The sequence below is a fragment of the Sciurus carolinensis genome, assembly GCF_902686445.1.
Source record: "Sciurus carolinensis chromosome 14 unlocalized genomic scaffold, mSciCar1.2 SUPER_6_x, whole genome shotgun sequence".
Classification (NCBI taxonomy): Eukaryota; Metazoa; Chordata; class Mammalia; order Rodentia; family Sciuridae; genus Sciurus; species Sciurus carolinensis.
The window spans coordinates 7,260,084-7,283,612 of NW_025920104.1; the positions used below are offsets into that span (position 1 = coordinate 7,260,084).

At 32.2% G+C, this 23,529-nt stretch overlaps 1 protein-coding gene across 1 annotated transcript in view; it reads left to right on the forward strand.

Annotated features, from left to right (window-relative positions):
- The window catches only part of LOC124973166 (ankyrin repeat, SAM and basic leucine zipper domain-containing protein 1-like), a 39,541-nt gene extending 24,217 nt beyond the window's left edge, over window positions 1–15,324 (forward strand). Inside the window, exons 11-13 of the mRNA XM_047537276.1 lie at window positions 10,537–10,642; window positions 11,443–11,556; window positions 15,172–15,324. Coding sequence (XP_047393232.1) covers window positions 10,537–10,642; window positions 11,443–11,556; window positions 15,172–15,324 — 373 coding nt within the window. The remainder of the gene's footprint in view (window positions 1–10,536; window positions 10,643–11,442; window positions 11,557–15,171) is intronic.
- The last annotated feature ends 8,205 nt before the right edge of the window (window positions 15,325–23,529 follow it).

Sequence of the window (23,529 nt, forward strand, 5' to 3'; positions counted from 1 at the left end):
CAGACTATATAAGAGAGACCATGCTTTTCCAAGTATAGTTCTTACACTCTTTAAATTATTTTAGATGTCAAACAGAAAAAAATTAGAGTAGTAATATTTTCTCTTAAGTTAATAAGGAAGCATTTCTCATATGCTCTTAGCTATATTTTCAGCCTTTATTATGTGAGATATTTTGTTATCAAGATATAAATTTTATTTCCAGTAATATAAAGTTGTTAAGCACTGATTACTAATAATCCAAAGTCTATTTCATTTTATTAATAACTTATAGAGAAGTGAATGTTTTTTTTAACTTTCTATTTTAAAATAATTATAGATTCACATGGTATTTCAGAGATAAAAAGGGAGGTCCCATGCATCCTTCATGCAGTTTGACCCAGTGTTCCTATCTTACATAACTGTAGTATATTACCCAAACCTGACAATCTATTTGTATTTTACCATTTATGCATGCATTCATTTGTGTGTGTATATTTAAGTCTATGTAATTATATCATGTATAGTTTCATGTAACCACTCTCAAAACTTAATATTTATGTACCACTAGCTTCCTCATCCAACCCCATTATAGCCATACTCATCCCTTTCCCCATTTTAATCCCTAGCAAATGATAATTTGTTCTTCATCTTTATAATATTAGTTCATGAATGTTATATAAATAGAATCATGCAGTAAATGTCTTCTAGAAATTGACTTTGCAATCATTGTTAAGTTCAGTCAATGTAGTTGCATGTATCAGTACAATACTTTATTCCTTTTTGTGGGTGAGTAGTATTTCATGGTATGTTTTAACCACATTTTAATCATTTACCCATTGATGGACTTTTAAGTAGATTTTAAAATCTGATTATTCCAAATTAAACTGCTGTGGATAAGATTCTTTTCTAAAGTAAGTTTTCATTTCTCTTGGTAAAAATGTTCAGGAGAGCATTTTAAAGGTTGCATGGGAGCTACACTTTAGTTGTTTTGTTTTTATTAACTAGTCCCCTTTTTTCCAAAATGTCAGTATTGTCTTATGTTCACCCAAATATATATTAGTGATCCAGTTTCTCTGCATACTCATCAGCATTTGGTTTAAGCACTAATTATTTTTAGCCATTTTTACAGGTGCGTAGTGATGGATCATTTTGATTTTATTTGCATTTACCTTAAGGATAAAGTTGTTGGATATCTTTTCATGTCTTATTTGGTATCTGTGTTTCCTTTCTTGTGAAATGTCTCTGTCTCTTGCCCATTTTATTTTGTATGTATTGTTTTCTAACATTGATATTGGGAAGTTGTCTAAATTCAAGTCTTTTGTTGGATTTGTGCTAATTTTTTTTAGTCTGTAATTTTTATTTTCATCTTGATGGGGTCTTGCATAGAGCAAAACTTTTAATCTTCAGGGCTAGCATTTCCCTTTTATAGATCCTACTTCTAGTGTCAAGTTTAAAAAAAATTAGATTCATAATGTTTTTTTAAGTCCATGGTACATTTTCAGTTCATTTTTGTGACTGTATGGTACAGCCTGAAGTTCATTTGGGGGCTCTGGATGTCCAATTGTTTTATCACTGTTTATTAAAAAGGTTATTCCTTCTGCAGAATTGGTTTTCATTATTTGTTAAAATTTAATTGGACATATTTGTGTAGAGTCTTCTGGGTTCTCTATTCCAGGTTCTTCAGGTGTCTGTTCCTCTGTAAGTATACATTGACTATATACCCTTATCTGAAATGCTTGGGATCAGAAATATTACAGATATTTTGAAGTGTTTTTGGATTTAGGAATATTTGCATAAATGCTACCTGTTGAGCTTCCCTAATCTAAAATCCAAAGTGCTCAGAAATTTGATTCAGATTTCAGATTTTCCAGTTAGCAATGTTTAATTTTTACCATACTGTCATGATTATTCTAACTGTATATGGACAGACTTAACATCAGGAAAAATTATTCCTATCATTTTATTCTTTCCCAAAATTGTCTTGGCTATCCTGGATCCTTTTCCTTTTCATATATATTTTAAATTAAGCTATTCTATGTCTACAAAAAACTTTTCTGAGATTTTTATAGTAATAGCACTAATCCTATGCAAAATTGACCTCTTAACTATGTTAAGTCTAGTAAATTCATGAACATAGATATGGCTACAAGTTCAAGGTTTTCTTTTAATCATCATTTTGTAATTTTTATTGCATAAATCTAACTATATACAGAATTTAAGCCTTTCATTATCTTTAGAGCATTCTTAGTGGTATTGAGTTTTTTATTTGTTTCCACATGCAATTTATTTCTATCCTCTGATTGTGAATATTTCAGCTTTGCCAAACTCACTAGATCTAGGAGGGTTTTTTTTCTAGGTTCTTTAAGATTTTCTATAGAAATAGTGTGATCTGCAGAGAAATCTGGTAATTTCTTTCTTTCCAATCTTTGTGCCTTTTATTTCTTTTTCTTGTTTTATTACAGTGGACAGAACTTTCAGTATTTTCTTGAATAAGAGAGGTAAATATTGGCATTCTTATCTTGTTTTCATTCTTAAGGGAAAATCACTCCATTTTTTTTTTACTACCAACCATGATTTTAGCTATATAGGAATTTTTGTACAGACTATTATGAGACAGAATATTCAGCTTTGTTCTTATTGTTCTAAAATTTTTTTATCATGAATGTTTGTTGAATTTTATCAATGCTTTTTCCTGTCAATTGACATTGTTACACAGATTCTTCTATGGTCTGTTGGCAGGTTGAAGCAAATCCCCCCAAACTTATTAGGATCATATTTAGTAGGAATAAATGAAAATTTCAAAATTAATTGTATTACTACAGGATGGGTTAGATATAACTAAATGCACCTGAAGAATCACCAAAGTTTTAGTGGATTGCTAATTTTATCTTCACAGTGTCACATGCCTAACCATGAAAAGCTAGCACTGTTAGAACAAATTAATAGAAATATGGTATCAAGAATAAATAAGGTAATAATTTCATTGTACATAATACTTACATCTGGAGGGTATTTGCTTATAGAAGGATTTAACTTAGAATAGAAAATCCATCACGTATGCATATATATATATCACATGATCCTATAATATTTACAATCAGATAAATGAGAAATTATACTTAATTTATGTATGATTTATCAAAATACATAAATGCATTCTACTGTTATGTATAACTAAGTAGGAAAAAAAATTTAAAAAAAGAAAACCCCTAAGACTTCTTTTGCTTTAGATTATGATTGTATATTTAGTAATTTTTGTAAAAAAATTTTGTATGTAGACATTTCCTATAGTAAAACACCTTGATTTTGGAATCCTGAATTACCCATAAAAATTGTTTTTCTTCTACCAAGTAATTGTGAGCTTCTCCTACTTAGCAATACTACCTGATAACTAAACTATGAGATTTTCTTATCATATCTTTCTTCACTATTTGGAGTTTTCTTACCAACTATGTTTCCCCTCATTTTCTGCTTCTCATTGTACATGGTAACAGAGTCTTTTAATTATGTATGCTTCTCCTAGCTCATTTTTTCCTGTTTGTTTTTTTTAATAATTAGAAAATTCTCATCCCCTTCTCCCTTTTGGTTTCATTTGACTCAAAAAGTAACCATTATTATCCTGGTGACCCAGAGGCTAATGCAGGAAGAACAGAAATTTGAGGCTAACCTCCTAAATTTGGTGAGGCACTAAGCAAGTTAGGGAGACCCTGTCTCAAAATAGAAAGGGCTTGGGATGTAGCTCAGTAGTAGAACTACCCTGGATACCAATCTTCAGTACCAAAAAAATAAATAATAACCATTATTACAGACACCAAATTTAGGAATAATGTCTGTGCAGAGGAAAAATACAGATTTTTACCTCTAGAACACTTAAAAGTGTCTGTCAGTAGCTGGGCATGATTATAGAAGTCTGTAAATCCCAGCTGCTGGTAGACTGAGATAGGGGGATAACAGGTTGTGTGCCAGTGTACGTAACTTTGTGAGACCGTGACCTAAACTAAAATTTAAAAAAACCTGGGGATATACTATATAACTTCACTGTAGAGTGCTTGCCTAGCTTGTAGAAAGCCCCGAGTTCAATTCCCAGAACCCCCTGTCCCTACCACAAACCTACATAAAGTTCTACGAGTTCCCTATAAATAGACCCAAATCTTCACCATGACAGCCTGGATCTGACCTCCTTAACAAGACTCCTAAAGTACAAGAAGCTAAATCAAGAATCAGTACGTGGGATGAACTCAAACTAAAAAGATTCTTCTCAGGAAAATAAACAATCAATAAATGTGAAGCGAGAGCCTACAGAGTGGGAGAAAGTCTATCACATGCACCTCAGATAAAGCATTAATCTCCAGGATGTACAAAGAATTTTTAAAAACTTAACACCAAAAAACCAAGTAACCCAATCAATAAATGGGCTAAGAAACTGAACAGATACTTCACAGAAGATATACAGTTGATCAACAGACATATGAAAAAATGTTGAAAATCTCTAGCAGTTAGATAAATGAAAATCAAAACTCCTCTAAGATTTCATTTCACTTAAGTCAGAATGACATTTATCAAGAATAAGTGCTGAGGATGTGAGGAAAAAGATACACTCATACATTGCAGTTGAGAATACAAAATTGTGCAACCACTGTGGAAATCAGTATAGAGATTCCGCAGAAACTTGGAATGGGACCATCATTTGACTCAATTATTCCACTTCTTGGTTTCTACACAAAGGACTGAAAAATCAACATACTACAGTGACACAGTCACATTAGTATTTATAGCATCTCAATTCACCACAGCTAAAGTATGGAACCAATATACATACAATGGAATATTACTTGGCTTTAAAGGAGAATGAAAATCTGGTATTTGCTGGTAAATGGTTGGAGTTAGAAAATATCATGCTAACAAAATAAGCCAAACCCCAAAAAACTGAAGGCAAAAAATTTTCTCTGATATGCAGATGCTAATTCACAATGTTGGGGGTGATAGGGAAGAATTCAGTTTCTGTATATTATGTAGAGGGTATTGAAGGGAGGGGGAAAGAAAGGGGTATGGAGGTAGGAAGGATAGTAGACTGAAACAGACATTATTACCTCATGTACATATATGACTACATGGCTGATGTGATCCTACAATATGTATAATCAGAAAGATGAGAAATTACACTCCATTTATGTATGAGCTGTCAAAATGTATAAATGCATTCTACTGTCATATACAACTAATTAGAACAAATAATAAATGAGAAACATAATTATTATGACATTTCATCATCTCTTAAATGTATTTGAAGAATTTCATTTGATTCTTTAAAATAGTAACATTTTTCCACTGCCAAGTACTATTTTTTATTTCAACATAATTCCATTTTTCTTTTCTCTCCAGAAATAATGTTATAAATGAGGATTGTATATTTAAGGTTAAAGTACCAGAAATGTCAGTGGATATGTAGTTTCTACATATGGTCTTTGAAAACATATGGGAAATTAGTAACCATGATTTACAGTAGTGATTCCATACGTGGTCACATCAGAATGATCAGAAGAACTTGATGTATATGTTAGTTTCATTCTTCATTGCCGGTATAACTGTACAGACAAATTTTGTTGAATAAATAGCCAGTGAATTGCAGTATTCTATAAAATGTAATACTCAAAAATGTAATAGTATAATCACCAGGGCAGCTTTTCTAAGGCTAACATTGTAACTATTATAAACAAATGGATTTCCATACCATTTTAAAATTTAGAGAAGTCTTCCAAGGAATAATGTGTATTACCAGATTTCTTTAAAACTTTATTATGAAGTTTACCTTATAGGCATTTCCCCTTCTTTTAAATACATTGTGAAGAATATCATTTGCAAATACTTTAAAATCAATGAACTTTGAATATATTTGTTCATTTTGTTTACATTTTTTATTGTTGTTTCTGTGAAGAAGTATGCCAAGTTCTACAAACTGACTTGCAAATTAAATTTTTTGATATTATTTGTATACTGTCAGGGTTGCCAGTATGAAGTTTCTTTGTGGGATTTAATAGACTTAAAGAATGTGCAGAATTCTGAATGGGTCACTTATTAAAACTGCTGAATTAAAAAAAAATAAAACTAGCAGACATATATTCCAGGAATTTGACCTTGTTATTAAATCAAAGACTTGTTTTTCATGCTGTTATGAAAACCTACTTCCCATTTGTTCAATGTCATTTTTAAAAGATAAAATTTGTCACTAAGTATAACAGCAGGAAAAGTTGAATTGATTGATGATAATCTTTTGATAAAGTAACTTCAACAATTTAGCTCTTGATTTATTTTAAGATGCTTTTCTTGTATGTGTAAAAATTTTTACAATAATTTCTGTTCCAAGAATATATATGCTTACTTCATTTACTTTTTTCCTACTTTAGTAGATTTGTAGAATAAAAAGGTCAGTTTTTAAAAGTTGACATTCCACAGCAACTTTGAGATATTTTGAAAAGAAACAATGAATTTTCATTCATGTCTGAAATTTTTATCAATTTCTGCCCAGATAATTTCTCTTAGCTCTGAGCTACCTGAAATCTACTAGAATATGTCAAGTTTCTCACAGTAATGATTATGGAGAAACTGGTCTTTCTCAAAAAAGAAAAATCTATATAGATACAAAATGTTGCACGTAATGTATTATTCACCTCTATTGTTTATAAACATTCTAAGAAGTGAAGGGTGGGGAGGTAGTACAGGGTTAGGAAGGATAATAGAATGAATCAGACATTATGACCCTATTTGTATACATGATTACACATCCAGTATAATTCTACATCATATACAACCAGAAGAATGAAAAGTTATACTCCATTTATGTATGATATGTCAAAATGCATTCTGTCATGTATACTAATTAGAAAAAATAAAAATATTAAAACTAAATAACATCCAATAAAATGGTTGAATTAGATTACATCAGTATAATTTTTTTTTCATCAAGATTATTTTGAACCTTCATGTCATGGAAACATGCTCAGAATAAGCATAAAAAGTACAGTGTAAAATAACATGTGAGGTATAATGTCATTTGTGTACGTTCCTAACAAAAATACTAGAATAAAATGTGTATTATAAGAAAATATTACAGTAGAATATTTTCATTATTTTAGTTATTAATACCAGTTATTTTGGGGTGGTAAAACTGTTGATGCTTGAATTATTTTCAGATACTCTACAATGACTTCATAGTACCTAAATATAATGCTTTTATTATAGATTTTAAGTTTTATCTTAATACTTGACTTCAGTTTTAAATATGGAGTATTATATTAGTCTTCTACATTGTGTTATAATAAATAATTTTTAAATCTCTGTCAATTCTAACAGTGAGGTTTATTTCTTGGATATTATTGATCAGCTGTGGTAGCTCTCCACATTGTTAGATGAGAACAGGCAAAAGGAACAGTCCCAGTCTGTGATAAGCTCTTTCTATGGCAAAGGAAAAAATGAAATACACTAGTCAAGCAGCACAACCAGTAGGCCAGTTGGTGACTTTTTAAGCTTGTGTTCAAAAGTCACCCAGTGATTTCCAGTCATATTTTATTTGACAAAGCAAGTCACATGACCAAGCCTCATGTTATCGGGACCTAAGGTATAATTCTCTGACAAGGATGGGCCTGGTTATAGTTAGCTTAGTTAAAACACACACACACATACACACACACACACACAACACACAAGCACAGCTAATTTGATTAAATAAGCCATACCTTTGTCGTATTAGCTTATTTTGAATAAATAGGTGCAAAATTATTAGGGCTGTCATACAGAGTTCTTTAGGTTACATAATGTGTGGTTTTGATGGGGAGGCACATTCACATGTATATGATAAAAATGGTACTCTGAAGAGTTTGTTTTGTATGATTTGACTGTCTGTACTCAGTAGCTCTGAAAATAATGTCGAAAGAAAGGTATATATTTTCTTTATATTGATTAAAACTGTGATTTTGCTAATAATATTTTCTTATTTGACCAGAGTTCCTTACTGAGTCCCTTCCTGTTTTTAGAATAAGAGCTGATAAATTAATATTCCACATGTATATCTGTGAATCATCTACTAGAATTACATAAATGATATCATTTGATATTTCCAGTGGCAAGTCTGAATGGATCATAATTTCCTTGAGTTCATGAAATACATTTCACATTAATGAATTATTTGTTGAGTAGTTATTATTTTTAATTGGTAATAAACAAAATTTGCATATTTAAAGAGCACTAATATCTGTTGTAAGTATATATATATATCACATGGAAACAAAAATACAATTAATTGGTGCTATTGCTTGGGTAGCAATAATGTCTTATATTCTTTAAGTTCTGTCCTTTCTATAGTAAAGATTAGAAAGGAAATGGAATAAAAAAATTACATGTATTTTGAAAATGCTTTTATAAATACTTCCTTTTCCTAAGTAGTATAATTTCTTTATTATCAATTTGCTTATCAAAAGCAACTATAAGATCTTTTTCATTGTCAGTGACATATATATGCATATTATGTTCATAAAGTTTATATTTTATAAATAATATTTCCAACCTAATTTTTTCAAGCTAACAGATAAAACTTTTCTTAAATTAAAATGTTATATACTTTCTTGAAAGGGGTCTTAAAGTTTCCTATTAATTTTACTTAAGACTGACCTTGCTTGCTTTTGATAACCTATCCTCCTAGAAAATGGTGTAAAAGAAACTTTATATGCTCTACAATGAAATAATTCTACATGTAAGAATTTCTGTTTGGATTTAAAAGTATCATTTGGTTCTTTAGTAGATTTTGTGTACATTTTTATTTTAGTAGATACTATTAAAGCCTTCTCCACTAAGGTTAGCTCATGAACTTGTCAACTCTTGATGTTAATAATCTACTTAATTCTTGTCATTTTGCTAGAATATAGCATTTTGTATTCCCATATTTATTATCATTTCAGTTTTTGTTTCTTTTTCTCTGAATTAGCTGTTCACATCCTTTGTTTACTTAATTATTGAGTTGTGTTTCTTGGTACTTTTCACTGTAAATTAGTTTGTGTTACTGAAACTTATCTAGTCAATAGCATCTTCTCTTAGCCAAAATTGGTAGTTACCTTATTTAATGTGCTTGACCTTTTTGTCTTGAAATCATCCCCTGTATTGTAATTCATAGCAACTTTTAACTCCTTATTTTCTTCTGAAACTACTTTTCCTTTCATGTCTTTTTTGTTCCACCTTGATCAATTCCCCTCTCTTCACAGGATGCCCTTTTTCTCTGTGATCTTTGTGACCATAATTTTGATTTCTAATGTTGACCAAATCATAGACATTTCTAATTATTCTTGTGATTTGTTATTATGTTCACAATAAAGGCTGAATTCCAGTTAAGGGTTAGTGAAAAAAAAATTAATTTTTTTTCCCTTGGAACTCACTGAACCTGTGAATTGTATGCAAACTAATGTGTCTGTAGACCTCAGAATAAATATCCTTGTGAGAAGTGCATTATCTACTACTTACTAGTGGTTGCCACCTGCCTCTCATCCTAATTGCAGTCATTACCATGATTAACTCTGCTTGAATGCCAGCTGTTTTGAAGACAAAATGCTTTATATTGTCTCCTGCAGTCCTTCTGAAAGTCCTGTTGTCACCATTCTAGAGATATGGAAACATTTGGCTCAAGATTAGGCTTCTGTGGGATCATAAAGCTAGTAAGTGTGGAAGTGTGGAAGTTGATTCCAAACTGAGCTTGAGTCTTGATGCAAGAGTCTGTGCTCTTAATTATTATGCCATGGTGTTTTCTTTCCATCCCCTGTTCTCCTCGCCACCCTTCCCCAAATTCAGTTCTCTTTTTGGCACCAATTTTAATGGAAAGCAAATAACAGAATCATTCCAGATTTTTCCTCTTATTTTGCTTGCAATCTATCATGATATTTTTGAATTTACTATTCTAGAAGCTTCTTAAACTATCATTCAACCGCCTCCTTCCAATGAGACTGTCACATCCTTAGTTTAAGCTTCATCTTCTCTTGGATGTATCTTTCTATTAGTCTCCAATGATTCTCTCTACTTTTGTTTTTGTGTTCCTCTAAGCCACATCCCTCTCCTAATAAACTTTCTTCTACAAAAGACTGATTTTATACTTCCTTGTTTAAAAACCTTTAATAACTCAGTTATAGATCTCACTTATAAACTAGTATTAACATTAGTGGTTGCTGGTGATGATTGGAAGAAATAATATATATAAAAAACTAGTGGTGTCTTCATATAGGAGATATTCAAATATTGGTTCTTTTATCTTTCTTCTTCATATGTCCCTTCAGGTAACAATGTTACAGTTGTGTGTCCACATTCATCTTGAAATACGAGATCCTTAAGGTTTAAAACTTATTTTTCACCTTTTTTTAACTGGTATAGTTCAAGGCCTAATTCAGTTCCTAATACATATTACCTAATCTATAAACATTTTTAAAGGATCTATTAATTTTGTAACTAGATTTTATATCTAACCCAGTAGAAGGAAGTAAATTGATCTTAAGTGATTTCTTCTTATTTGTTTCCTTTCTTTAGTGGTGATGAGTTCCTCAACTTTCTTCTGAAATTAAACAAACAGTGTGGCCATTTAATTACAGCTGTACAGAATATCATTACTGAATTACCTGTAAATCCTCATAAGGTATTCTACCAAAATTATTAAGTGAAAAAAAGTCTGAACGCTGAAGTATACTCCAAATAAGTTCATGATAATTCAGTAAAAAGTACTGATCTGGTAAAATATCAGTTCAATGTAATATCAAATTAAGTAAATTAATTTAATATTATTTTTTGTATACCAGTTAATTGAAAAATACTGTGTTCTCACCCACAAGCAAAGGTAAATGAATAAGACCAAAAATCAAACCAATCCCTGTAATGAACTTCCCATTTGTTCTTAAGGGGATTTAATTGTTTAAAATATAAAGTGACAGGAGACCCAAATGAAAGTTGAAACAGAACAGTGTGTTGAGTGTTATTAAAATACTATTACCAATATAAAGTTGTTTTAGTGATGGAAGTTTTAGTGAGAAAATAAGTGACCTGCAAAAACAAACTTATTTTTTAGTTATTCACAGTTGTTTTAGCTGTTTGTTGTAATAAAAAATTTTAAATGGATTTGTTTTCCTATGATCTTATGTAATATTAATATGGGAATCATTTATTCATATATTAATTTCCATGTTATATGTATCTAGATTTAGGAAATACATTTATCAAGCTGATTCAACTATTTATACAAAATTACTGAATTATTTATATACAGTTACAATATATATAAAATTACTGACTTATTTTGGTGTCAGAATTTGTCCTGAAAAAAAAAAAAACCTTCTCAATTATACAATTCAGTGTTTAGAAATTTTGTGTGACCATTATGTATATAAAGTTGAAAAAAGTTGTTTCCATTAATTAAAATGTGACTTTTGAAAATATTAACAGATAGTCCTGGAATGGGCTTCTCCCCAGAATTTTACTTCAGTTTGTGAAGAACTTGTTAGTAATGTTGAAGATCTGAGTGAAGAAGTTTGCAAACTAAAAGACTTAATTCAGAAGGTATATGTTTAACATTAAAAGGGGGGAGGGTAATTATGCAAAATGTTTCACAACAAAAGATGCTAGACAGTGGAGCAGTTCTGATGAGAGCAGTAGTGGAACATGGAGACAAGTGGGAAAGGACAGTGTCCAAAGGAAGGAATTCACACAGCAAACAAGCTTTTCTGGTCATTAAAGAAATGCATACTACAGAAGCACGCCCTTTTCATGTTTTTGGTCAGCAAGGGAAAAGGTGTTACCCCAGTGATACTCTTTCTAGTTAGAGTTCACCAGGCTAATATTCTCAGTGAAACTGGTGGCACACCTTTCAAAAACATTCTTGCAAGGTGTGCCAAGGACAAAATAATTTCTGTCTTCATTAGTAGTTTATTCCAAAATTGTTTGTACCATAAGTGTCATATACTGGGAAAATAATTTGATAAATTATGGTATACTTGTTTGTTACAATGTGCACAGCCAGGGACCAAGTAGGTAGCTTAGGGCTGTAGAGTCCATGTACATGCACAAGGCTCTTGGTTCAATCCTCTGCACCAAAAACAGAGAAAATGATGTTCAGCCAGTTAAAAAATTAATGAAGGTCAAATTATTAGATTGTTAAAGATAGGAATTTCTATTTATACATTATTTTTGTGTAGCTATGTAGTTGTAAAAGGCCAAAATGAAATATACCTCTGTTAATACAATTGTGGATGAAATCTTCTTTCTATTTGCCAGACTCTATATTAATTTGTAATTAAACTTGTGTTTTTTAAAGAGTGTGGTGCTTTTTGGTTCTGCTTTTGTATTCACATAGAAGTGTGTATTTTGTGTTATGGACAGTTGATTTAAAGAAAATTGGCCATACCAAGATCTAAACTGCTGAAATAGGAACCTTTGTTGAAGGAGAAGAGATCAGAGGAAAACATTTAGAGGCATCTAAGGAACTCACTTCTGGGTTCTTCATGTGTATTTAATGAAAAAAACTTTATTTCCATAAAGATTTTGTGATGTATATGCTGTGAAAATTAGGTTATATATTAAATTTTACAGCTTCATCCTGTAATTCAATGTGTTCACTAATATTTTATCAAAAAAGGTATTTTCCTCAAAATAAACTTTATACATGTCCCAGGTAACTTGTCATTCTGACTATAACATAATATTTAATCAGAAAGAGTCTTTAAAGTGAGAATAAAAAAGTTGTGAAGCAAATTCTACAAAGTAATAGTGGGGAAATTATATTGTAAATGGGGAAATGAGCAATAAATTTTATAATTCTTTGATAAAGTAACTCCTTGTTAGTGAAAGAGGCATCTTAGAAGTTGTGTTCTGACTTTATTCATTCACCTAACATAGGACTGCCTGCTGTATGTCAGGCCTCTCTTCTGCATAAGCTAGATAGAGCCTGAACTGACTGAGGACAAAAATTATTGCTCCATTTATCTCTAACTTATCTAGAAGAATTTATTTTAACTTGATGTGATATTTTTCAGGGGGATCCAAGGAAAATCTGAAAGAATTTGTGTACAGAAATTTCCTACAAAGCATCAGCTTTTTTTTTTCAGCTTTTTAAAAATATTTTTTCAGTTGTAGATGGACACAATACCATTATTTTACTGATTTATTTTTATGTGGTGCTGAGGATCAAACCCAGGACCTCATGTGTGCCAAGAGAGCACTCTGCCACTGAGCCACAACCCCTGCCCAAAGCATCAGCTCTAAATGTAGGGAATTCCCTAAGACATACTTTCCTCAAGGTTGGTTATTAATTTGGTTTCTCCAGTTCAAAGTTACAAAGGTGGGATGGATAAGTGGGGAAAGCATATGGAGCCCTTGAGATAAAATTGTGGAGAGAACTAGAGTTTTCTGAAATGAAGTAAATTAAGAAGCATTGATTTAGAGACTTATTGACTTTGAAACATAGATAATGTAATCAGGTATCATAACTTTTATTTTGATAATGTGTATCTGTAAAGAGAATTATCATCTTTTTTTGGTACTGGATATTGAACTCAGGGGCACTGGAGCACTGAACAACATCCCCAGCCCTATTTTGTATTTTATTTAGAGACAGGGCCTCACTGAGTTGCTTAGAGCCTCACCATTGCTGAGGCTGGCTTTGAACTCTCGATCCTCTTGCCTCAGCCTCCAAGCTGCTGAAATTAGAGGTGTGCACCACTGCACCTGGCAAGAGAATTTTTATCTTTCTTTAGCTACATAGAAGGCCTTCTTTTTCAGTAACCTTGTGTATCTAGAATTTATAGATTTCTGTATAAGGACTAGCCTTGAAAATACATTTATTAGTTTATAATATTGTCAGATACAGTTCTTTGGGCAGGAAAATCTTAATTTTTGAGCAAGCTATTGAAATTTTTTCTTTTGATTAGTTTTCAAGTAGTAATTATAATGGAATTTAACTTAGAAATTGTTATGGCTTCCAGGTTTGGAATATATTATTATGCTTGTTAAATTTATAATATTTCAAAGTTTACCAATAATAACTGAAGAAGATTTTAAAAAAAAAAGAAACATAAGTTATCACAGTAAATCTGCAGAGGTAACAGAGAGGGTGGGGGAGGTCAAGGCTAGACTTTAACATCATTCTCTTTCAAACCAGCACAGTGACAGCTCCTGTCAGAAAGGGTCATTCTAAGTAATTGGATAAAAAAAGGAATAACTGTCTCAGGATTCAGTAAATGGAGCATCAGTGTCAAAAAGGAATCTTGCTGAGTGAAGCCTTTTAGAAGTTACACCAAGATGACAGTCTTGATGAGATTGGCATTGCAGTTTGTTTTTCTGCTATAAGTTTAAAATTAATTTTGCAGGCTTTTTAAGTTAAATATTTACACTGTAGAATTTAGAAGTTATTACTTCTGGTGATTTGAAAATATTTATATTACTACTTCCACACAGGATGTTCCTAATAAATATTGCTTTTTAAATCTGCCTGATTCTTTTTGTCTCCAGGATCTTTTGGTTTCTGCTTATTCTCTTCCTGCTGACCCACACAGCAGCCATTTCTCCTTTCCTTTCTCTCTCCTTTCTGCCCTCATTCCTCTTTGCCTCCCTCCCTGTCTCACTATTTCCCCACCTCCACACTGAATGAGGCTTCTTTCACACATTATTTGTAAAAGAACCACTTCAGTTTTTGTAGACATGTGTTTCTGCAACTATATTTAAATAAAGTATTTTATTTCTAGCATAAGCATCTTTTCTTCCAATTTTTTGTTCAGTTTCATCTATTGTAGATTTGTTACAAGAATGGTTCACTCTTTTTTAAGACATTAGTTGATATTTAATATGAAAAGAAATAGGTATCAGTTGTTATTCCTTACATGTAAAATACAAAATTTATGTTATAATTAAAGAAACTTTATCTCAGGACTTAAAAACACCAGTTTAAAATGTGATAATCTATGAAAGTATTTATTTTTAATGTAAAACTAATAATTTATATTAATGGGATGATGATGAAGAACTGTATATCAAGATGTGTTCACTTTAAATCTTCATTAGAATCTTGAGTTGCCTCCCTCTGTATCAAGTTAATTAATATGGCCATATTTTTCAGATCTTAAAAGATGTCTTATATTCAGTTTTTTGTATATTAACTCTTTTTTTCATTCTAAATATTAGCTGCAAAATGAACGGGCAAAGGATCCAACTCGTATACCATTAATGGAAGAAGTATCTACATGGAAGAGTAGAATTTTGAAGAGGAAAGCTATTACAATATGTGGATTTGGGCTGATTCTTTTCATTTGCAAGCTAACATTTCAGAGAAAATAACCCTAATATTTGTTTTAAAATTATGTACATTTTATTTAAATTATCCCCTTATTGCTTTTAATAACCATCTGTGGTACAACATCACTTCATTCTTTGCCTATACTCCATAGGAGAATTATGAAAATTACAAAGGAGAGAATTTTTCTTTAGAAAGTGATTTTTCAATTTGAGTTGTAAATACAGTTTATTATATTCTGTTAATTTTGATCAAGCAGTAAATTATCCCTAATCATTTAGTTTGAACACACAAGTAAATCACAATCAAAATAAAAGTTTTATCTAATATTATTTTAAAGTGTGTTCAATTGTCATAGATAATCTTAGAGACTTTGTAAAGAGTTCATAAGTCAATAGCATTATTTTAGTCCTTATTTACCCCTTCTATTACTACAAAATAAGGACTTTCTTGCTGCATTTTTTAAGTTATATTTTTAGTATATTATTGATTTTGAAAACATTTCAGAAAATGTAAAGGTTGAAGGTAGGAAGTAAAAGTTTTTAATTGTTGTTTAAGTCCATAGGAAAAATATTCCAAATGTAAAGTACAAAAGCAGTAAATCAGAAGAGTGTGAGAAGCACAAAGTACATTAGTATTTTCCATGTAAAGTATTTCTGAAATATAACCAAAAATAGGTATAACATTCTGAGTGATATTCTGAAAGTGGAATTTGACATATTTTCTCACATCTAAAATAAGGTTTATTTTATCATAATCAAATTATTGATATTCAGATTGAAAAAATGAAGTGAATGAAAGAACAGTCCCAATTTAGCAGGCAAAATGGTATTTAAATCTTGCATACTTAAAGCAGATGCAGTTATCTAAAATTGCTTGAGAAGTAAACATCAAGCAAAGAGAAAGAATTCTTGAAAAAATTCATGATGATTTTAAACTTTTTTTCTGTAACTTTGAAAATGTGGAATGTGTACTTCTCAAAAGTAAACTGATCATATTGTAAAAAACTATTGGGTTTTTCTTGGGAAAGGGATAGATGGACAGGTCAATATCTGAATTTCTGTGATAAGCCCTTCATAAACATTTTATTTACATTATAGGATAGTGTCATGAGGAATAAATTCTATTTTATAGAAATTGAGTTTTAGAGACACTGTTGAAGTAAATTGTTGAAATTCACATCACTAAAAATACCACCTGGGAGTTCGTTCAATTTATATGGTTTAAATTCAAATACCATGCTCTTTCCAGCATTCATTCACTCATTCATTCAAATACTGACCACTTCCCATGTGCCCCCCATTTTAGGAAATCAATGATCCCTGCCCTTAATGTAGAACTTACATTTTAATACAAATAAAATACAAAGCATAAGATACCATAAATACTTTTTACAAAAATTATACAAGGTGAAACAGGAAAGTACAGGATGAAGGTAGTATTTTAGAGAGCAGTGAGGAATGACCTTACAAACTTCAGGTCTTTTGTGAGAAACAAAAGATTACAGAGCAAGGACTGGGGTTGTAGCTCAGTGGTGGAGTGCTTGCCTGATGTGTGAGGCACAGGGTTTGATTCTCAGCACCACAGATAAGTAAGTCAGTAAATAAATAAATAAAGGAACATTGACAAATAAAAAGATTACAGGGCAAACCATGCAGACATCTGGATAAATCCATTCAAGAACACAAACAGGCAAAAATATCACTATAATGCTGAAATGCTCCAGAAATTGCAAGGAACCCCAAAGGGCTACAATCAGTGAATGACTAAAGCAAATACTCAGAAACAGGAGGAACCTCTTAGCTTTATATTAAGTGAACTTAAAAGCCATTGGCACATTTTCAAATAGAGAACATATCTGATGTATATTTTAATAGCATCTCTCTGCTACTTTAAAACAGGCTAGGCATACAGTGTGGAAGCTGTGGGACTCTCAGAGGCTGCTACAGTGAGTTAGCAATGCAAACAGTGGAATCAGCTGTGCCCAATTCAGGCAGTTTTAAAGAACTGACAGGATTTACTTACAAGCAAAAACCAATAGCCTAAGATAACTTTTTTGGCTTAAATAACCAGAAGGATAAAATTGCCACGTACTGAGATAAGGAAGTCTCTGAGACAAAGGCAGAGCAATTACAAGGTTGGAGAAGGAAAAGTTCTGAATAAATAGTAAATATATTAGAAATTCAGGAGAGAACAGAGTATAAAAATTAGAAATTTATAACTTCAAAAATATGTCTGAATTAGATACCAAGGAAGTGATGTAGGCCAAGAACTGAGTTTGAGGGCACCGACCTTCATAGGATGGGAGACATGGAGAACTGGGAAGACAAGAGTGGGCAAATGATGTTAGAAAAAGGCCAACAACCTCAAATTTATGGGTCTAATTCAGTCCAACAGGTGGTTGGCAGCATTAATCACAGAGAAAAGTAAAACTCAAGGAGATAAAGTAGTATAGCTATAGAATAAAACTCACACACTGATAGTTAAACTGTAAATTAGTGAAAGCTACCTTGGAAAACTGGTGGTATCCACTAAGTTTTACACATTTTCCTGATGACCCAGAAGTATTACTCCTAAATATATGTCTAGAAAAATGAGTTGCACACACCCAAAAAAAACATGAACAAGAGTGTTCATAGTAAGCTTATCAGTAGCCCAAAATTTCTAATCACCAAAACATTCTTCAGCAATAGACTGATTAAATAACAACCTATATGCAATGGAATACTGCATAGAGATAAAAAAGAACAAACTGTCTCCATATAAAAACTGGTGAATCTTACGATATATTTTAAAAGCCAAAGAAAATTTTGTACTATATGAATACTCCATCTATATAGGGCCAAAATATGTCAATCTTATTCATGGAGGTAGACATCAAAATACAGATGTCTTTAAGGTAGACATTAACTAGGATAGAAAATAAGAATGCCAGAAATACCCTACATCTCAGTTTTGCTAGAAGTTACTTTGGTATTTGCATAAAAATTCAGCAATACATAAAATATCTAATATTCTAAGATAAAGGGTTTTTTTTTTAAAACTGGGTGTGTTAACAAAATTAGTTGTGGAGATCTGTAGAGTAGAAAAAGAGGAATAGGGAGGAGCGAGGAGAAAAGGGGTCACTAAGGTCTTAAGTAGAGTAAATGAAATTCCTGCATGTATGACCATGTAAAAATAATCAAACTATTAGGTGCAACTATAATGCACCAATAAAAGCAGAAAATGAAGTAGGAAAAAAATAAAGCTTGAAATAGCTGCACAAAAACCTAAATTTGAAAACAAGTTTTGAAATGTGGGTCTTATATTTCTTTTTTATCATTTTATTATAGATGCAATATTGGGGTTCATTTCTACACAATCATACAAGCATAGAATATAATTTGCTCCAGGTTACTTTCCCTTCCCCCCCTTCCTTTCCTTAATATTTACTTATCTTTCCCCTATTATTATTTTTTAATTATTCTAATATGGATGTATGTAAATTTGAAATTTACTATGGTATACTCATACATGTGTATGGGATAGTTTGATCATTCTCTAAAATATAGATATTATTGAAAAGAAAATACAAAATATGTTTTAAAGAGAAATGTAAAACAATTTAAGATCTATTAGCAAGGATAATTTCCCTAGGTATTTTGCTTAGGATACTAAATATACAATTAGAATAGAATTGATATGAGCAAGCTCATAACATTTTTGCTACACAGCAAATGCAAGTTATAAAATATGAATAAGTAATGCATTATAAGAACTTATGAATTTTAATATTAAAAAATAGCAAATTCTATAAAACTGGTCATATACATGTTCAATTCTCTTTAGATATACATGACAGTAGAGTGTATTTCGACATATTGTACATACATGAAGTATAACTTATTCTATTTAGGATTCTATTCTTGTGGTTGTACATGTTGTGGAGTTAGCCTGGTCATGTATTCATATGCAAGGATAAGAAAGTTATGTCTGATTAATTCTACTGTCTTTCCTGTTCCCCTCCGTGCTCCCTTCCCTTTATTCCACTTTGTCTAATCCAATGTACTTCTGTTCTTTCCCTCCCCACCCTCCCTTGTTGTGGGTTTGCATCCACAAAGCAGAGAGAACAGTTAAGCCTTTGGTTTTTTTGGGATTGGTTTATTTCTTTTAACATGATATTCTCCAGTTCCTTCCATTTACCGGCAAATACCATAATTTCATCCTTCTTTATGACTGAGTAATATTCCATTGTGTGTTTATATAACACATTTCCTTTATCCATTCATCTGTTTTTTTTTTTTTTTTACGTTTACATAGGGTAATGATGTTTATTATATTTTTCCCCTCCCCCCCACCCCTCCCACCCCTCCCACACCTCTTTTCCCTCTACACAGTCCTTCTTTCCTTCATTCTTACTACTCTCCTTAGCCTAACTCTAAACCTAACCCTAAACCTAATGCTAGCCCGTCCCACCCCCCATTATATGTCCTCATCCGCTTATCAGCGAGATCATTCGTCCTTTAGTTTTTTGAGATTGGCTTATCTCACTTAGCATGATATTCTCCAATTTCGACCTTTTGCCTACAAATGCCATAATTTTATCATTCTTCATTGCGGAGTAATATTCCATTGTATAAATATGCCACAGTTTCTTTATCCATTCATCAACTGAAGGGCATCTAGGTTGGTTCCACAATCTGGCTATGTTGAATTGAGCAGCAATGAACATTGATGTGGCTGTATCTCTGTAGTATGCTGATTTTAAGTCCTTTGGGTATAGGCCATGGAGTGGGATAGCTGGGTCAAATGGTGTTTCCATTCCAAGCTTTCTGAGGAACCTCCACACTGCTTTCCAGAGTGGCTGCACTAATTTGCAACCCCACCAGCAATGTATGAGTGTTCCTTTTTCACCACATCCTCGCCAACACCTATTGTTGCTTGTATTCTTGATAATCGCCATTCTAATTGGGGTGAGATGAAATCTTAGGGTAGTTTTGATTTGCATTTCCCTTATTACTAGGGATGTTGAACATTTTTTCATATATCTGTTGATTACTTGTACATCTTCTTCTGTGAAGTGTCTGTTCATTTCCTTAGCCCATTTGTTGATTGGATTATTTGTATTCTTGGTGTAGAGTTTTTTGAGTTCTTTATAGATTCTGGAAATTAGCGCTCTATCTGAGGTATGGTTGGCAAAGATATTCTCCCACTCTGTAGGCTCTCTCTTCACATTTCTGATAGTTTCCTTTGCTGAGAGAAAGCTTTTTAGTTTGAATCTATCCCAGTTGTTTATTCTTGCTTTTATTTCTTGTGCTATGGGAGTCCTGTTAAGGAAATCTGATCCTGAGCCAAAAAGTTGAAGATTTGGACCTACTTTTTCTTCTATAAGATGCAGGGTCTCTGGTCTGATTCCGAGGTCCTTGATCCATTTTGAGTTGAGTTTTGTGTAGGGTGAGAGGTAGGGGTTTAGTTTCATTCTATTGCATATAGTTTTCCAGTTTTCCCAGCACCATTTGTTGAAGAGGCTATCTTTTCTCCATTGCATATTGTTGGAACCTTTGTCTAGTATGAGAAAATTGTATTTATTTGGGTTTGTGTCCATGTCCTCTATTCTGTACCATTGATCTACCTGTCTATTTTGGTACCAATACCATGCCGTTTTTGTTACTATTGCTTTGTAGTAGAGTTGAAGATCTGGTATTACAATACCCCCTGCTTCGCTCTTGCTACTGAGGATTGCTTTAGCTATTCTAGGTTTTTTATTCTTCCAGATGAATTTCATAATTGCTTGCTCTATTTCTGCAAGGTACATCATTGGGATTTTAATTGGAATTGCATTGAATCTGTATAGAACTTTAGGTAGTATAGCCATTTTGACGATATTAATTCTGCCTATCCAGGAACATGGGAGATCTTTCCATCTTCTAAGGTTTTCTTGAATTTCTTTCTTTAGTGTTCTGTGGTTCTCATTGTAGAGGTCTTTCACCTCTTTTGTGAGATTGATTCCCAAGTATTTTATTTTTTTCGATGCTATTGTGAATGGGGTAGTTTTCCTAATTTCTCTTTCTGAAGATTCATCACTTATGTATAAAAATGCATTGGATTTATGAGCATTGATCTTGTAACCTGCTACTTTACTGAATTCACTTATGAGTTCTAAAAGTTTTCTGGTGGAATTTCCAGGTTCCTCTAAATATATAATCATGTCATCAGCGAACAGGGATAGTTTGAGTTCTTCTTTTCCTATTCGTATCCCTTTAATTTCTTTGGTTTGTCTGATTGCTCTGGCTAGAGTCTCAAGGACGATGTTGAATAGAAGTGGTGAAAGAGGGCATCCCTGCCTTGTTCCAGTTTTTAGGGGGAACGCTTTCAGTTTTTCACCATTTAGAATGATATTAGCCATGGGCTTAGCGTAGATGGCCTTTATAATGTTTAGGAATGTTCCCATTACCCCAATTTTTTCTAGTGTTTTGAGCATGAAGGGATGCTGTATTTTATCAAATGCTTTTTCTGCATCTATTGAAATAATCATGTGATTCTTAACTTTAAGTCTGTTGATATGGTGAATGACATTTATTGATTTCCGAATGTTGAACCAACCTTGCATCCCTGGGATGAAACCCACTTGATCGTGGTGTACTATCTTTTTAATATATATTTGTATGCGATTTGCTAAAATTTTGTTGAGAATTTTTGCATCGATGTTCATTAAGGATATTGGTCTGAAATTTTCTTTCCTTGATGTGTCTCTGTCTGGTTTAGGTATCAGGGTGATATTGACTTCATAGAACGAGTTTGGTAGGGTTCCCTCCTCTTCTATTTCATGGAATAGTTTGAGGAGTATTGGAATGAGCTCTTCTTTAAAGGTTTTGTAGAACTCGGCTGAGAACCCATCTGGTCCTGGACTTTTCTTTGTTGGTAGGCTTTTGATGACCTCTTCTATTTCATTGCTTGAAATTGGTTTATTTAAGTTGTGTATGTCCTCCTCGTTCAGTTTAGGTAGTTCATATGTCTCTAGAAATTTGTTGATGTCTTCAAGGTTTTCTGTTTTGTTGGAGTATAGATTTTCGAAATAGCTTCTAATTATGTTTTGTATTTCACTCGTGTCTGTTGTGATGTTTCCTTGTTCATTCCGAATTTTAGTAATTTGAGTTTTCTCCCTCTTTCTCTTTGTTAGTGTGGCTAAGGGTTTATCAATTTTATTTATTTTTTCAAAGAACCAACTATTTATTTTATTAATTTTTCCGATTTTTTCTTTTGTTTCGATTTCGTTGATTTCGGCTCTGATTTTAACTATTTCCTGTCTTCTACTACTTTTGGTATTGGTCTGCTCTTCTTTTTCTAGTGCTTTGAGCTGTAGTGTTAACTCGTTTATTTGTTGATTTCTACTTCTTTTTTTGAATGCACCCCATGAAATAAATCTTCCTCTAAGTACTGCTTTCATAGTGTCCCAAGATTTTGATATGATGTGTCTTTGTTCTCGTTTACTTCTAAGAATTTTTTTATTTCCCTCCTGATGTCTTCTGTTATCCATTCATCATATAATAGTGTATTATTTAGTCTCCAGTGTATTGGAGAAGTTTCTGTTTTTTATTCTGTCATTTATTTCTAATTTCAATCCATTATGATCTGATAGAGTACAAGGTAGTATCTCTATCTTCTTGTATTTACTAACAGTAGCTTTGTGGCATAAAATATGGTCTATTTTAGAGAAGGATCCATGTGCTGCTGAGAAGAAAGTGTATTCGTTCTTTGTTGGATGGTATATTCTATATATGTCCGTTAAGTCTAAATTGCTGATTGTGTTGTTGAGATCTATAGTTTCTTTATTCAATTTTTGTTTGGACGATCTATCCAGTGGTGAGAGAGGTGTGTTAAAATCGCCTAGTATTATTGTGTTGTGGTCTATTTGATTTCTGGAATTGAGAAGGATTTGTTTGACGTACGTGGATGAGCCAATGTTCGGGGCATAGATATTTATGATTGTTATGTCTTGCTGATTTATGCTTCCCTTAAGCAGCATGTAATGTCCTTCTTTATCCCTTCTGACTAGTTTTGGTTTGAAGTCCACATTATCTGAGATGAGGATGGATACTCCAGCTTTTTTGCTGTGTCCGTGTGCATGGTATGTTTTTCCCCATCCTTTCACCTTTAGTCTATGGGTGTCTCTTTCTATGAGATGAGTCTCTTGCAGGCAGCATATTGTTGGATTTTTCTTTTTAATCCAATCTGCCAGTCTGTGTCTTTTGATTGATGAATTCAGGCCA